General features: G+C 39.3%; 1 protein-coding gene across 1 annotated transcript in view; it reads right to left on the reverse strand.

Moving 5' to 3' along the window:
- Positions 1-5,827: 5,827 nt before the first annotated feature.
- LOC149105560 (uncharacterized) overlaps positions 5,828-16,550 on the reverse strand; it is a 14,306-nt gene continuing 3,583 nt past the window's right edge. The window contains exons 3-6 of the mRNA XM_089270672.1: positions 15,721-16,041; positions 14,841-15,119; positions 13,991-14,070; positions 5,828-8,584 (exon numbers count right to left, since the gene is read on the reverse strand). Of these exons, the coding sequence (XP_089126798.1) occupies positions 7,922-8,584; positions 13,991-14,070; positions 14,841-15,119; positions 15,721-16,041 (1,343 nt within the window). The 3' untranslated portion in view covers positions 5,828-7,921. The remainder of the gene's footprint in view (positions 8,585-13,990; positions 14,071-14,840; positions 15,120-15,720; positions 16,042-16,550) is intronic.

Here is a 16,550-nt window from a genome sequence, read left to right on the forward strand (position 1 = left end):
TGAAGAAACATCTGAAATATCATCTGAAATATCTGCTGAATTTGGTTCCTTCCCTTTGAGTACCAAAATGAAAGCACACTGAGCTTGTGCTAGTATATTCCGTCGGTGTATATAGTTATTTGCTTCATTTGTGATGGCAATCTTCTGTTGTTGAGGAAAGACCCGAGCCAAATCTGGAATCGACGGAAACATCTGTGGAGCGGCCATTCGAATTCAGATGGCTTTGAAGAGATTTCACTGGTCTCATCGTGTCGATCGATAAGTACTTATGGCGGATCGAGCGTGTTTTCACTATGTGAAAGAGGCGAACTACCTTATGTAAGAACCCCTGAAGAGTGTATAGGTTATTAATTATTGTTAACGCCAGCGGTTTTCCAGTTATAATTAAATTTAAACCTGCAACCTGCAAAATATACCTGGCGGAACAGAAATGTGAGGAAGTGTTAGGGTTGTAAACGTGGGTTTCTACCGGCTGTGCCCCAGCGTCCAATATGGTACTGGGTTAAGGTAAGTCTGCATACGAGCCAAGTGGCCCACCAGGCCGGAGCTTATCCCGGTTTCTGTAACATGAAGCGACTAGGAGTATTTCTACTCCCCCCTGGATGGGATGCTAGTCCATCGCAGGGTTACCCCCAGCATTAAGTTCGCCGGTATTTATTTATACACCTGGGTGGAGAGAGGCGCTGTGAGAGTAAAGTGTCTTGCCCAAGAACACAACACAATGTCCCCGGCGAGGGCTCGAACCCGGACCGCTCGATCCGGAGACGAGGGCACTAACCCTGAGGCCACTACGCCTCCCATGGTACTGGGTTAAACAAAGCATAAAATAGAGCCTGGGCAGAAAATCGAATCGATATTATAACATGCTTTCCCAATAGGTCAATACAAATGCAGACTGCAAGACTGCAGACTGGGTACAAAATGCAGACTAGGAACAAAATGCAGACTGCAGATTGGGCAGAATCAATCTTTATTTGTACTCACTCTTGCTAAAGAAAAAAAATTACAGTTTTAATGAAAATATTAAAAGTAAAAATTTGAGTACTAGCTGCCTGGAATAACCATAGGGGCTAGCGGAGCCAGGCAGCCAGCACAAAACGCAGACAGAGAATAAAGACTGTTTTTTCGTCTGATACGTCACAAGATGTCATCTGAAAACATACCGAGTGTCACGCAATCACTTTTCCGCGGTCATCTTTCACTAACATTAGCATTATTGTGGAATATTCCTTGCTTGTTTCTCCATATATTTTGACTTTGAAAAAGCGGCCAGGCCACTAGTTATTTATCTGCTGCTCCCCTGATTTGCCAGCTGACTTGCCGATCTCCGAAAGGCCGCCACGCTGCCGAATGCGAAGACAGCGGACGACCCGCGTTCAAAGACAGTCATGTGTTATGTCACTTGTCCTCGAAATCGTATTGATATGACAGCTCGCGCACAAACTGAGAAGATATGAGTAGACTATGAAGGCTTGAAATTCTATTTAAGAATGACTCTGGCCTGGCCGATTGGGGACGTAGCTTGTGATAATACCGATTAGAATTTTCTCCCAGGCCCCATTTCATGCTTTGTTTATCACAGTGCCAATCGGACTCTGCTATAACAAGAACGTACTGGGCACATTATCAGGGGGCACAGCCGGTAGAAACTCACGTTTACAACTGTAACACTTCCTTTGTCCGCCATGTTGAATTCTCAGCCGGATTACCGCTGTACACTCGTTCCCAGACTCCCGTTCCCGGTTCCCCGTTCCCCATTCCCCGTTACTAGTTTTAGTAACATCCCATTTAACATTAATTTTACACGTAATATCAAAGCTGGTTGTTTTATTAAGGATCAAGACTTTGTAAGAGTAATTATAATAAAGTTTCCATATAACGCGCGGTCTGATTGGCTGAAACAGCGTGCTTTATTAGAGAACAGTGCAGAGGTTGATGACAGTAAATTGGCTTCCAAATTTTTGCTTCGGAATTTGGACAAATTTGACCCAAATTAAACATCCCCTGTGACTCAGACAAACGCAGTGAAAGCGAGCTATTTTTCTGCAGTAAATATGGCTCACAGAGACCATTGTTAGCAACAGCAGTGTTAAAAGTGTACTAAAATAACAAGTTTTGCTAGATTCCCGCCGAAAAAACATGTACAGCTGTAGCGAAATAAACATATTCTCAACCTAGACAGTGCTTCGATAGAGACATATTTGTTACGAAGGCAGAAATTATACTAAGAAGTAAAACAACGACAGAAAACAACAATTGAACTGTCTCTGTTTATGATGAGAAGCTTTATTTTTGTAAATTTACAATTAAAAATGCTCATTTGCTCAAACAACACTTACATGCACTGTAGTAACGCTCGTTCTCCGGTCATCTCTGCGAAGTAAACCGACGAGTGGTCAGTGAAAAACTTGCTCTGATATTCTCTTCTGTGCTCGGAGTAGAACCAGTGGGAGCCATTAAGTCTTTCTAACTTTTACGCTAGTTCGGGCAATCTTGCTGCATGCGGCTTCAAGCCGTAAATAACTGTAGCTCCTTTCAAATTCAACTCGGCATTTCGCATTTTCATCCACAAGCTTTGAGCTCCGCGTTTCGTAATTTCCACTGGAAAAGTGCTCGTTTTCATGGGCCACAATACGGCCGGATTCCTCTGAACTGTAAACCTTTACCTGCGTTTAGATCCGTATTTAAAAATTAACTTAAAAGCGAACTTTGAAGGCATCGTTCTTCTCTCGAAAGTCACTCAGACTACTCGAAACTGAAAGCTTAGGTGAAGTCCAGTTTGTGATTGACAGCTGTCGCTTCTTTAACCAATCAGATTATTTGAACAATTCTAACAAGGATTATGATTGGCTTATTTTAGCGTGCTTTATCAGAGAACAGTGCACGGCTGACCCCACTTTTGCTCGTTTGGAAAATAAAGTTTGGTTTGAAAATTCAGCCGAATGCGTGGGAAAATTATCTGATTCTTTATCATAAAACAAATAAAGAAGCCTCGACTGTGCTCTGTTCTCCAGAAGTAGGGAAAAACACTCGACTACGTCTCGTGTTTTCCCCTACACTTCTTTCGTGCTCTACCGCTTCCTGCGTGCTTTACAACAGAACAGAGCACAGTCGAGGCTTCTTTATTTGTTAAATGCTTGACTGTAAATTTTCATTTGTTTTTTTGTTTTACGTGCTATATTCTCACCCTCCTGTTTTCGATAAAAGTGTGTTTCCCGCCTCGAAAACGCACTCGTTATTGCCAACAAAGACGAATTTATACACAGCCGAATAATTTTTATTTTTCCTCTAAAGCGAGGCACTTGGTGATGGCCGAATTTTTAGCTTTGTGGTATTGTATTTTGATTAACAGTCTGATTTTATGCCAATAGATCTGATCATTTTTAAATGGTGATTGAGGGGCAGGAAGCGGGAAATTTGTGGAACACGACTTGGTTTACCAGCTTAAGACATTTCGATGTACTATCCTGGAAAACGTACAAGCCATAAAATGGAGAAGTGCTATACGTAGTTTGCAAATCAAATGTGTGTTAAATGTGGACTTGCAACTCTGATATTTAATTGTTATAAACTTACAAAACACCTTTCACCCGGGATTTAGGAGAACGGAGAAATTAAAGTAGTCCATTAGGTGAAGATCACTAAATATCCTAAATGTACTCGTTTTCTTGTGTGCAAATAAACTAACCAACTTGATCTTAACTTCAACAAAATAGCTCATTTTGTCCACAATAGAACGTAATTTGATTCTCCACGGCAAACTGCTACAGTTGCACGATGGTATAAATGGGCTGAAAACGGTCTTTTCAATCGACCTCGAAGGATGCGTGCCGGTTTTTAACTCTCGATTAATCTGCCTGCACATATGTTCAGGAGTGCCAAAACAATCGACATGGGGAACGTTTTAGAAGACAGAAGAAAACAAAAATACCAAAATTTGTAATCGTTTATTTAGTATGAGTGGTGTCTAAATCCTGTCACCTCTGCCTTTTTTTTTTTTTCTTTTTTTTTTTTTTTGGACCACCGTTGATGAAAAGGTCGGAGGTGCTCGCCGTCTCGCTTAGGGGTATAAATCAAGGACTCTGGTCTCACTTAGGGTGTTGAATCGTCACTTTAATTAGCTGTTTAAGTATATTTTAGGGTGCATTCGAAGAAATAGTAATAATAAAAGAAACGCTCTTATTTCCGCTGGTCTCTCAAATCCGGTCTACTAGCGCGGGCTCCTTTCCCGAACAGTGTCTGGTAATCAAGCCTATTCCGTGTTAAGTGATATCTTTTAGGGGTCAAATAAAGCTCGAGTCGCGCCCAGATTGGTCTCCTTTAGGGTATAATTCAAATTTTCCGACGAGTTCCCCTGACCTTTTTATAATGGAGTCCGATCGTATGATCTGGCGTAGTCAGCGTACATTTGTAACTAACATGAGAAAGTGGGCATCTCTACATGAACTGAGGCGTTCCAAGAAAATGTCCTACCGTATTTACTCGATTAAACGCGGCGGTGTTTATCAATTTTTCGTGATTCGAGTACGGCGTTTATTCGAGGGCGGCGTTTATACGATGGCGGCGTTTATTTAAAATCCAAATTATTTTTTTTGCAAACAATAGTATGGTAAGAGCATTTAAAGAGCATTGAAGTGTACTCACTTCCAACTGAAAAACATTGTTATCAGTGGAAGCAAGTAAAGCTAACTACCGTTGATTATTTTCCTTTGGACTTCGATTGTACTGATATTGAAACATTATTACAATCAAGGAAAATAATTTTATTAGGCTTGCTCAAACTTGATTATTACCGCATTTGCTTTTTGAATTTATTAATATTTCTGCTCTTAAATGTGGCGTTTATTCCAGGGCGGCGTTTTTTCGAGGGGTGCGTGTAATGGAGTAAATACGGTAACTGTCTGTGCAAAAAAGTTCTCGTTAATGAACCGGAAGTAATCACTTTTTACCTCGTGCACAGGTTATTTATCACTGTTCTGATCTAGCTCGTCCGAAGTCCTAGCTACTCGCAGGGATCCCTAGCAGAAAGAGATGCCTAAGCCCTCACGTCCAATTAATGACCAAGATTCGCGGGGTCGATCGACAAAGCTAGTTGGCTTAAAAAACAGCAGGAGTCAAAAACTGTTTTGTCGTATCCTGCAAGCACATTCACTTGTTTACTGCTTCGAAGAGAGTCGATGGAGCGAGTCGCCTTACAAAGGGACTTTTTTTACGGGCTCTATATAGTTTTCTCGTTGCTCCCACGTGGCGGACAAAGGACATAAACTCGCTTGCCACCAAGTAGCCTTTCCCACCGCCCTCCGCAGGCTTTATTTTTGGTCTCCCGTCCCCTCACCGCAAGTGCAACTACTATACTAATAGCGCACGCCGTGGTTATATGATTAGAGAGTTTACGAAACCACGACGGCAACAGCAACGGGAACGTCTCTGAACAAAAGAATTAATGAGCAGAACAATGGCTGTGCACGTGCGTTATAATTCTTGGTACATTTCTTTGCCGTCCTTTGCAAGACAGCAACGTGAAATGACCAAATTTTGCGTTGTCTGGAGAACGTGAGCCACGACGGCTAATATTTTAAATTTTTATTTCAAATTTATCGCTGTTTTCCGGATTTAGTTTTGCGATAGTTTTGACAGTGATAAACAAAGTAAATGACTTTAGAGTATCGCGAGATTTGTAGGTAAAATATAAATCTATTTTTTAATCGACGTTGTCCTCGGCGTCGCCGTCGTGGTTTCGTAAACTCCCTATTGTGACTCGACCGACGCGGCAGAGATTTCAGAGCTGCCCTTCTCGTTATTATAACCCAAATAACTTCAACTCAAATAACTTTAACAACTGTCTAATAATAGCAGTGTTTTACTTTACAGTCCTCTGTTCGCTTTAATTTCCCGACTAAATTTGCTTTCTTCTAACGTCTAAGTTATACAAGCGTTGCTGTAATATAAATTTTCTTGTCTTTGTGTTCGTTTTTATAAATGAGCTGATGTTGATAGCATTAATTATATCACACACAAAGATACAGGTCTTATATAAAAATTATCAAAATATTTGTCACTAGTAAATCAACAAGAGAACTGAACAATCATTAAATCACTATCATTTAAACCCTAAATCACGGAAACCGCGTCACTTATGCATTACCCTTAAATAATACCATAAAACCAGAAACCCCAAGCACCTAATGGATTTTGTTTGTTTATCACGTAGGGGCCAAACCACCCCCCAAATGTTTCGTCAGTTCTTGGGTATTTCACATTATTTCGCATTACTTAAAAAGTATTGACTCTTTCTACACCAAACTTGGCAGATGAGCAGGAGACCTATTGCCAATTATATTGACGTGAAAAATGTCAGTAAATGTAAACTTGTGACGTCACAGTGATGACGTCATGTTTGTTGCCACTTTTGAAGTTTTTAATATGCATATTTTTTACAATGTGTTCGAAAGAGCACATCAAGGGGAGTTGAAACCTGAAAAACTTTTGTCCATATCATAAAAATTAAATGAAATATGGCATTTTTAAATATGAAAAATAACTCTGCAAAATATGGGGTCCCCCCCTTGAGAAAAGTCCCCAAATTGGAGCCGTAATTTTGTTCCAGCAAATACAGCTATGTTGCACATGTGATGTGCCAGATGACTAAAGCGAAAATAAAGAAGAAAATTGGAATAAAAAGTTATCCCTCTAGTGTTATTGCGTTAAAATTAGTTTTGTTACATCATAACCTGTGACGTCACCCGTTTTTTACTGTTAATACCATCCTAACAAAGTCGAAAATCAAATTTCTAAAACCATACGATTTTTGACAACATCAAACTTTCTATTTTTCTAGATTATTAGCCTTCCTAGAATAAAACTGAAAATAATAAACCAGAGAGACTGACTTAAGAAGGCCAGTATGGTTAAGCAAATTCCGGGGGGCGCAACAAAAAAATATTTAATCTACCATATCTCGAAAAATAATCATCATAGCAAAAAACGGTTTCCGGCATTTTACTCCTCAAGTCAAGGCCTTTCCAATGACATAATCTTTTTATCAGATTTTACAAAAAATTATAGCACGTTTTGGTGACGTCATCAATTATGACGTCATAATCTGACATTTTGTCACAACTCCCAAATTAAAATAAACTGGAGAACAAAGAAAGCTCACCTGCCAAACCTGGTTCAGAAATATATAAACCAAGCAAATATAGCCTTCATGAAACATTAGGGGGGTGGTTTGGCCCCTACGTGTATTTATCTATTTTTTTTTGTCCTACAACATAGATAATTTTTTTTGTTCTCCCTTAAACAAAACTGTAAACTGCAAATTCTTTCTTCATCTCTCCTGTCCTACAATTAGCCATAACTACTGTGATTTAACTCGAAAACCTAACGGCTCATTTACCCTCCAGTCTCATTTAAACAAGACTATAACGGTTACCTCATCTAAAACAAACTATATTAACTAACTAATAATGTTACAATATTTATATTTACAATTAGAAAATAAAGCTGTTCAACAACGTAAGTTAATTGTGTCTTGTTCTTTTTTTTAAAGTTATTTTATTTATTTATTTATTTATTTATTTTTATTAATTGAGCTGCTTGCATTTCTTTTATCCCAAGGAATTAAAGATCTCTTGGTAGGCAAGCTTGGTCATTAAACTTTATTGCCGTCCCTCTGTTATTGATAATATTTTAATATATAGAGCAGAAATCTGGCCAGAAATTTGTTTCAGATAAAATTGTTTTTCATTCCTAATGTCTGATGACGTTCTTATGAAAAAGAAATGTAAACCAAAATGAGTCGGTTAAACTGAATTGATTTTATGAAATCCTTTGCAAAGTTGTTGATGAACACTTGTATTTAGAGTTCAACAATAATCTGTAACGTAACTTTCTTGAAAATGTAGCTTGTGATTAGTCCTACTCAACGAATCCACAGATTTAACGAGTAGGACTGGGATGGAGCATTTTTAGTTTCAGCATTATAACCAAAGTCATATTCAGTTTGCCTTCCGGACGTGTCTTCAACAAAAGAAGCAGCATTATCTTCTGTTATTCCAATCCCATGATCAGCACGTTCACAAGAACTTCCTCCTCCACCAATCATCATCACTGATCCATCACCATTACCCCAGTCACACCAGAAGCCGATGTTGTTGGCGCTTTGGATGGTTCCACTGCACTCAGCCTGTTGAAACCCGTCTGTTGACTTGTACTGACCGCCATATTGAACCGTGCAGCTTGCCAAGCACTGGTCACTGGCCCAAACTTTGCCATTTCTAAAGTCACCATAACTTGTGATTTTTGATCGGAATGTTTGTCCAGCCAAACAGTCACCTGTGGTCTGTAATAAAGGAGTGTGACTGGGGTCATCACTGCGCGTGATCTTGAAGTCTACACCGCGGACCAACCAAAAAGCTGGTGAGATCATGTCAGCGTTAATGGATGGATCCGTTGTTGTTCCCATGGCAACTTGTTGGTCATACCACCAGCTACCGTCGTCACGCATCCAGTTTTTACTGTCGCTGTTTGAGAATCGGGCGATAAGTACCCACCCTCTGTGATACGTTGCCACGTCACAATAAACCTGATTTATGAATATGGGAAACGTAAAATCAAATAGCAAACCATTATTGGCTTGAGTGATACAGTATGCATACTTGTACGATACCTTGGAACAGCCATGGGGTCGCTTGTTTCTGTTGTTGTCGCAGAAACTGTGATGCAACACGTGGCCGGGCGCGCCCTTTCAACTTGCCCACAAACGATACCGCTTTGGTTTTATCGCCGTTCACAAAGACGAAATTGACGATTTTTATTACGACTTTAACGAGACTTTTCTAGACTGTTTGGTAAGCCGCGACAACAATAATTGCGAGCGACATTGTGCAGAAAACCGACGCATACCGACAGATTACTTGACGAATCATCCTACAGCCCGAATTCACCCAAAGGCAATAAAGACTTCAGTTATGATTCTTTTTAAACCACGGCTTGACATAAACATTGAAAAAAATTGCCTCAGATGATCACGGGAGATATATTTTAGCAGAGATTGTTATTGATAATACTAAAGTTGTACTGGTTAATGTTTATGCACCAAACGATCCAAACCAACAGGTTGTATTCCTAAGGGGGCTTTCAAATAATATCCTCGGTAAATATGGAAATGAAAATCTTGTGTTGGGGGGCGATTTTAATTGCGTAATCGGCACTTTAGACAAAAGAAGTGGCAAACCTGTTGACATTAGAAAAGCATCGACTATTGAACTCAAGGCTTTGATTAAAACGCATAATCTGCTCGATACCTGGCGCTACAAAAACCCGGGCTCATTTGGCCCTACGTGGGCGAACCCCTCGATGAAAATACAATGTAGACTAGATCACCTCTTCATTTCAAATCAACTGAGTAATCGAATTTGCGAGAGCAAAATAATTCCAAATATTTATTCTGACCACTCTGCAGTCCTGCTCTCTATATCTTTCACCGAACACGAACCCCCTCGTGGGCCAGGCTTCTAGAAATTTAACAACTCGTTGTTGTCGGACACGAAATATGTAGAATTATTGAATTTCTTAATTCCAGAGTTCGCCAAAAAGCATCAGAGAACTGAGGACAAGGGTTTGTTCTGGGAAATGATTAAAATGGAAATCAGAGCATTCACAATAAAATTTTCGAAAAAAAAAGCAAAAAGCAAGCGTGACGAAGAGTCTGCCCTTTTGTCGGAGATGATCAGGCTGCAGTGCAAGCTCCAGACAGCGTACAGCGATTCCCTAAGGAGCGAAATAGAAAGAGTAAAAACCAAGCTTTCAAAAATAGCAAGCGTTAAGACGCGTGGCACGATTATACGAAGCAGAGCGCGCTGGTATGAACATGGCGAGAAAAACAGTAAGTATTTCTACAATTTAGAAAAAACAAACCAAAGGAAAAAACATATAACGGCCTTAAAAGTCAATGATCACGCAAAATTAACCGACCCGAGGGAGATTCTTGAAGAGGAAGAGCGCTTTTTTAAACAGATATATACATCAAAAAACACGAATCCGAACGGCTCGGAGTTTATCGAATTCTTTAATACGGAAAATGTATTGTCAGAAGAAACTGCAAAAATTTGCGAAGGCATTATGTCTATCGATGAATGTAAACGAGCGCTTATGAAGATGGAAAGTAATAAAACACCAGGTACAGATGGCCTCACTTCAGAGTTCTATCGCTTTTTTTGGAACGCTGTTGGTAAATTCATGGTGGAAAGTTTTAATTATGCATTTCAACACGGATCACTTTCTATCTCTCAACGACAAGGTATTATCTCTTTAATCCCAAAAAAGAACAAGAACGCGGAATATTTAACAAATTGGAGACCAGTTTCGCTACTTAATGTTGACTACAAAATTGCGACCAAAACTATCGCTCTTCGCTTGGAAAAGATCTTGCCAAGCGTAATACATCCTTGTCAGTCCGGCTACGTAAAAAGTAGATTCATTGGAGAAAGTATCAGACTAATAGCAGACACAATGGACTTCACTAAAATTAAAAATATACCAGGTATAGCTGTTTTCTTAGATTTCGAGAAAGCTTTTGATTCAATTGAATGGAACTTTATCCAAAAATGCCTTGAATCTTTCAACTTTGGACCAAATCTCCGGCAATGGGTCAGCGTGTTCTATAAAGACATCTCTAGTTGTGTCATTAACAATGGTGTTGCCTCTAAACACTTCTACTTAGAACGCGGTGTCCGTCAGGGTTGTCCCCTTTCAGGCATACTCTTTGTTATCGCTATGGAGCTCCTTGCCCAAAGTATAAAACGGTCAAAAGACATCAAGGGCATACATATCCAGGGAAATGAAGAGGTCAAGCTCACACAGTATGCTGACGACACAACTGCCCTTCTTGCTGATGTCCAGTCAGTTTCTAATTTATTTTACTTACTCTCACTGTTTGAAAAATGCTCTGGCCTAAAAATAAATCAGGCAAAATCAGAAATGCTATGGCTTGGCTCCATGCGCCATAGGAAAGACGCAATTTGCAACCTCCAAATCAGCGATGATCCCGTTTACGCGCTCGGTGTGCATTTTACCTATAATATTGAATTGTCTCATAAGAAAAATTTCTTTGAAAAATTAGGATCCCTAAAGAAAACCTTAAGTGTCTGGTCCCGAAGAGACTTATCTATATACGGTAGAATAAATATTGTTAAAACGTTAGCCCTCTCCAAACTTGTATTCATCTCCAGTGTTATGGAGACTCCAAAAAACTTTGCAACAGAGGTCAATAAAATAGTGTTCGATTTTATCTGGAAGCAAAAACCCGCCAAAATAAAAAAGACAACCCTCATCAAGAAGAAATCGGATGGCGGTCTTGGCATGAAAGATTTTGTACTTTTCGATAAGGCTTTGAAACTAACTTGGGTAAAACGGCTGTGCTCAGACTCAGATGCACCGTGGAAGTATATTCCAAAATCGTTTCTCTCTACTGTCGGCGGTACTGACATCTTTCAATGTAATTATGACTACAACTTTCTTGATCTTAATGGCCATCTTCCTGAATTTTACAAACAAATTATTCATCATTGGCAAGAAATCGTGTCTACGACACCTCACAGCAAGACCGGATACTGTCTCAGACAATCTGGAACAACAAATTCATTACGATTGACAAAAAAATGGTATATCTACCTCATTGGCACCGAGCAGGTATAAAGCAAATTTCAGACCTTTTTGACGAGCGTGAAAATTGCTTCCTGCCTTTCCTTTCCTTGCGCAATAAATACATGCTAAATTGCAACTTTTTACAATATTATAGTCTTTTATCTGCGATCCCTCAAAGTTGGAAGAAGCTCCTTCACGTTAATTCTGGCGATTCTACTACACCTCCGCCGCCAATCTGTAATATAACGTGCAAGATGTTATACGACAAACTGTTAACCTTAGAAAATCTTCAACCTCCCACTTCAGAAAAAAAACTCTTATCATACGGCATCGCAAAAGAGAATCTAAATAAAATTTATCTTCTGCCTTTCACAGCCACAAAAGAAGTTAAATTGGCAATGTTTCAGCACAAAATTATACACAACATTTTAGCCACGAACAGTATATTATACAAAATGAACAAGGTTGCCTCCCCATCCTGCCCTTTCTGTCCCTCTGATAGTCAAAACATACGTCATTTGCTTATTAGCTGTCCGCAAGCGTCTTCCTTTTGGTATAAGTTCCAAAGTTGGTATTCTACTGTAAGTAACGCGAGTTTACTTCTCTCCGAGCCAGAGGTATTATTTGGAATTACTCGTCCTTGTACTCACCGTTTGACCCTCAACCACCTCATAATACTAGGCAAATATTTTCTTTATATCAACGCTCTAAATAATACTATGTTCGTTTTCAGCGACTTCATCTCATTAGTGCAGGATAAAATCGAGATAGAAAAATATATTGCTGCAACGTCGAATGGCGAAAGGGAATTTCAACAGAAGTGGAAATTCCTTCTCACTATTTAAGGCGTTTCCCGTAGTAATTAGTTGCAAGGTCTTTGTTTCTCTTTTTTTTTGTTTGTTTTGTTGTTGTTGTTGTTGTTTTTTTGTATAATTAAGTAATTACATTGTATTGTAATTCCTTAAGTAACGTAATGTGTAAGTCATAATAAGCAATCAATGTGTATTGTAAGTAAGTAACGTAATGCCAAGTATTGTAAATAGGTGTTTTTTTTTTTATGTATTGTAAGTGACGTTTGTAAGACGGTAAAAGCATTAGAAATAATAATAATAATAATAATAATAATGATGATGATGATGATGATGATAACAATAATGTAGTGTATTGTAAGTAGGTTAGTTATTGTTGTGAGTAGAGTAAGGCAATGTAAGTAATTGTGTGTTTAGCAATAAAAAAAAATAAAAAATAAAAAAAAAAAATAAAGACTTTGACGAGACGAGCGCAACTAGTTTGTGACACACCGGACAGCTGACGTAACGAAAACAGAAAAGAGAAAACAGATACCTTGAACGTGTTTTTCACAAGAACAACTACAACGCTGACTTTATTAGACGAAACATTTACCGACGTACTGAAGCTGATGCAACGAACAGGAACCCGACACCTGTACTTTAATATAGTGACTATACCTTACATTAAGGGCATATCTGAGACCATCTCAAGGATCCTACAGCCCTACAACATCCGTGTAGCCCACAAACCTTCAACTACGTTACGAAACTTACTGACCAACGTTAAAGACAGGAACGAACCCAACAACAGACAGAGAGCAGTTATGCTCCGACTGCCAAGCTTCCTACATTGGCGAGACTGGTAGAAACCTTAACACGAGACTGACTGAACACAGACGAGCCACGAGAAATGGTGATTCAAAACCAATTACATTGCTGTACAACATCAACTGAAAAACCATAACATTGACTGGGACTCTGAGCTGCTCAGTGTTTCACCTACGTACAGTACAAACTATTTTCAATGACTGACTCTGGAAAGCTGGTACACTAACTTAGAACAAACGTCTCTTAACAGATATCAACAACTACCGGCGCCTCACAAACTACTTGTCCACGACGTAAACGAAACCGACAAACGGACTTCTAACAGACCGATTGAATTTGACTAAAACTAGACGGACCTCAAACCGACCAGTTTGACTAACAGTAGACGGATCGAAACCAACCGATGACTGAAAACAAATTTTAAACGAGTTTTTCAGCCAATACCATCATGACTATACTGAGCAATTACGTTCAACGGACCAGACTTATAACATCATCGACTGACAAACACTATTCACTTAACACTGAAAATGACTTCCGCTCAGGTTGTCGATATATCAGCCACCAACAACGGTTCTTATTAGAACTACCTTTATCCGGACGATCACACCATACAAACTACTGTCCGATACTCCTAGGTTCAAACCATTTATTACCATGTTTCAATATTCTGCCACACAATCTAAAACAAATTTATATTGCTAGTGGCTAATTAAAGAACTTACCGCAAATTTAGAAGCGCTTACTGGACTTGCTTGATAGACGCCATCGCTTTTTGCATGTCCTCCCTTAGTCTGTTCACAAACTGCATGCACAACAGGGTCAACAAGAGAGGATAAGATAGTAATTACACAAAAAAGGTAGTCCTCTATACAAAACTTTGGTCGGAATGGCCTTAAGCGCTGATGCACCGCCTTTATACTCACGAGAGTTTTCTTAGGTGCAAGGAAATGTAAAAAGGACAAAAAACCCGGTTGAGCCTGTCCTTTATCCTCACCATAGATCCAAAGGAGGGCCTGCTCACTGCTACGCAGTGGATGCTGATAGATGAAAAGATTATTGAAGCTTGAGGGTAAAACAGGATTATATCAAAATTTGCCAGCTGCCACTATGAGTAGAGCAGTTCGTGGCTGTAATTTTACGGATACAGAAGAGCCTGAAGCTTGTTTTGCTCTTTTTATTTTAAGTTTTAAAAGAAGCGGTAAACACAATGTTTCTTTCGTAGATCCACCACTACACCGACTTCTTTGAGGCATCCCTTAATGAGCTAGTAAAAATGAGTGGCCATTACACAAATCACACCATTTCGGTTAAATTATGAAGTGTTTACGTGGTGCTAATTTAGCTGATTTCGAAAGAAAGAACCTGTTAGCTTCAAAATTGAAAAAAGAATAACAATAGCGAATTTTGTTAAATAGCAACAAAAAAACTGCCCGTATAGATATTGAGGTCCTGCTTTAAAGGTTAGCTTTGTATTACTGAAAAGATACCTTTGGGTTGGTCTACTAAGTTTTGGAGTAGTGCATATCAACATATATATTCTAAATCTATTTGCCATCGAGGAACCTTGATTACCTGTTTCTAACGTTTGAATACTCAGGGCCGTTGGTGATCGTGTGGATCCAAGTTTGTTTGTGGCTGTGCACATGTACGTTCCAGTGTCCTCAGGTCTGAAGTCCTGAATAGACAACGATCCATTATTGACACTGGTACGTCCTTTCGGGAAAGCGAAAAGAGGACGAGACCACTGAATTACCGGCGGTGGAACGCCAAAGGCTTCACATTGGAGATCGGCTGTTACTCCCTCGTAAAATGTATGTGAACGATCTGGCATTTTAGTCAGATGTGGAGGAACTAAAACCCAGAAGAATGAAGTCGTGAATTAGAATTATCGTGACAGTAAGGAAGAAAATCCAAAACATATCGAAAATGCTGTGAATGAACCATGTGGTTACAAATTACAGATTTCAAAAGAACACAAAAACACTTCAAGGAGATATCCCAAGAGGTATGTCACGATAGTTTAAATTATTTTACGCGGATTTTGTTTTTTTTCTCATATTCAAGGTATACTCAAAAATAATAGTTTATTTAAGGTAACAGACCAAAAGAACGATAATAAACTGTACCAAGCAAGGATAACTACGACTGAGGAAGAATAAGAGTTATGACAAAAGACAAACTTGAAATAAAATGGAAAACTCCTTTAGTATGTTCCTCCCAATTCCCGTTAAACTTCATTCATGACGGATTAAATTGCTTTCTAAAACTGACCGACTCATTGTTCTTTATTGCAAACACCCTCTTGTTGCTTACAGAATTTAATGCTATATATTCCCCTCGTAAGCTTCTTATGAGGTCCTCTAATTCGCATCAGCTGTGCACATTTTTTCTAATTTTGTAATGAGTACACAGCTACGTATAATTAATGACCAAAATAGTAAGAGCGACCCACCTTCCACGACAAGAGTGGTGATTTTCTGATCCTGTCCCAGAGCACTTATCGCTTTACAGACATACTTTCCTGTGTCGCTGTAAGATGACTTCGGAATTTCAAGTTTGCCATCATTTGTAGATAGTGCTTCTTCTCCAAGTGATCCATTAACTTTGCCCCAGGTCACCGCAGGCATTGGATTTCCACTGGCCGAGCAGTAAAATGTAGCGGTCTGGTTCTCAGTGGCTGTTTGAGTGACAGGTGATACAGTAACCTCTGGAGATGAAATGGATTCACCAGGATCTCCCTTCAGTCCCGTCATTCCCCGGGGACCAGCAGCGCCTGTTATATATGGCAAAAAATCAGGCACTGGGTGTGTACCGATCATAACAAGAACCACTAGTTAACCACCAGTTATAATGAATGTGACATTTCACAATAATTCTCAAATTTCTTACAAGCGTATTGACTTATTTAATTTTTATTACTTACAGTTCAACCCCCACTACACGGCCACTTTCGAGAAGATTAATAGTGGCTGCTTAAAGAGGGCTGGCGGGTTAGTAAAGGTAAAAACAATAGAAAAGCCCTCATCGGGGCATTAATTACTGGCCGCCTAATAGGGGTGGCCGTTTAATAGTTGGGCGCTTAATAAGAGTTCGACTGTATTTATTATTTTTACTCCAGCGCTGGGTTGCCGTTCGAAAGCCAGTTAACGCTAGCCCAGGATTAAAAGTTAACCGACTGGTAACAATTTCTCTTCTACAGAAATGTTTTTCATGCTTATTTTTTTGTGTAGTTTGAGATCACTGAAGCTCAAAACTGAAGGACAAATAATACAAAAAAAAAAA

This window comes from Orbicella faveolata, unplaced genomic scaffold, assembly GCF_042242905.1.
Source record: "Orbicella faveolata isolate gen_17 unplaced genomic scaffold, um_ofav_v1 contig_34, whole genome shotgun sequence".
NCBI classification, from domain to species: Eukaryota; Metazoa; Cnidaria; class Anthozoa; order Scleractinia; family Merulinidae; genus Orbicella; species Orbicella faveolata.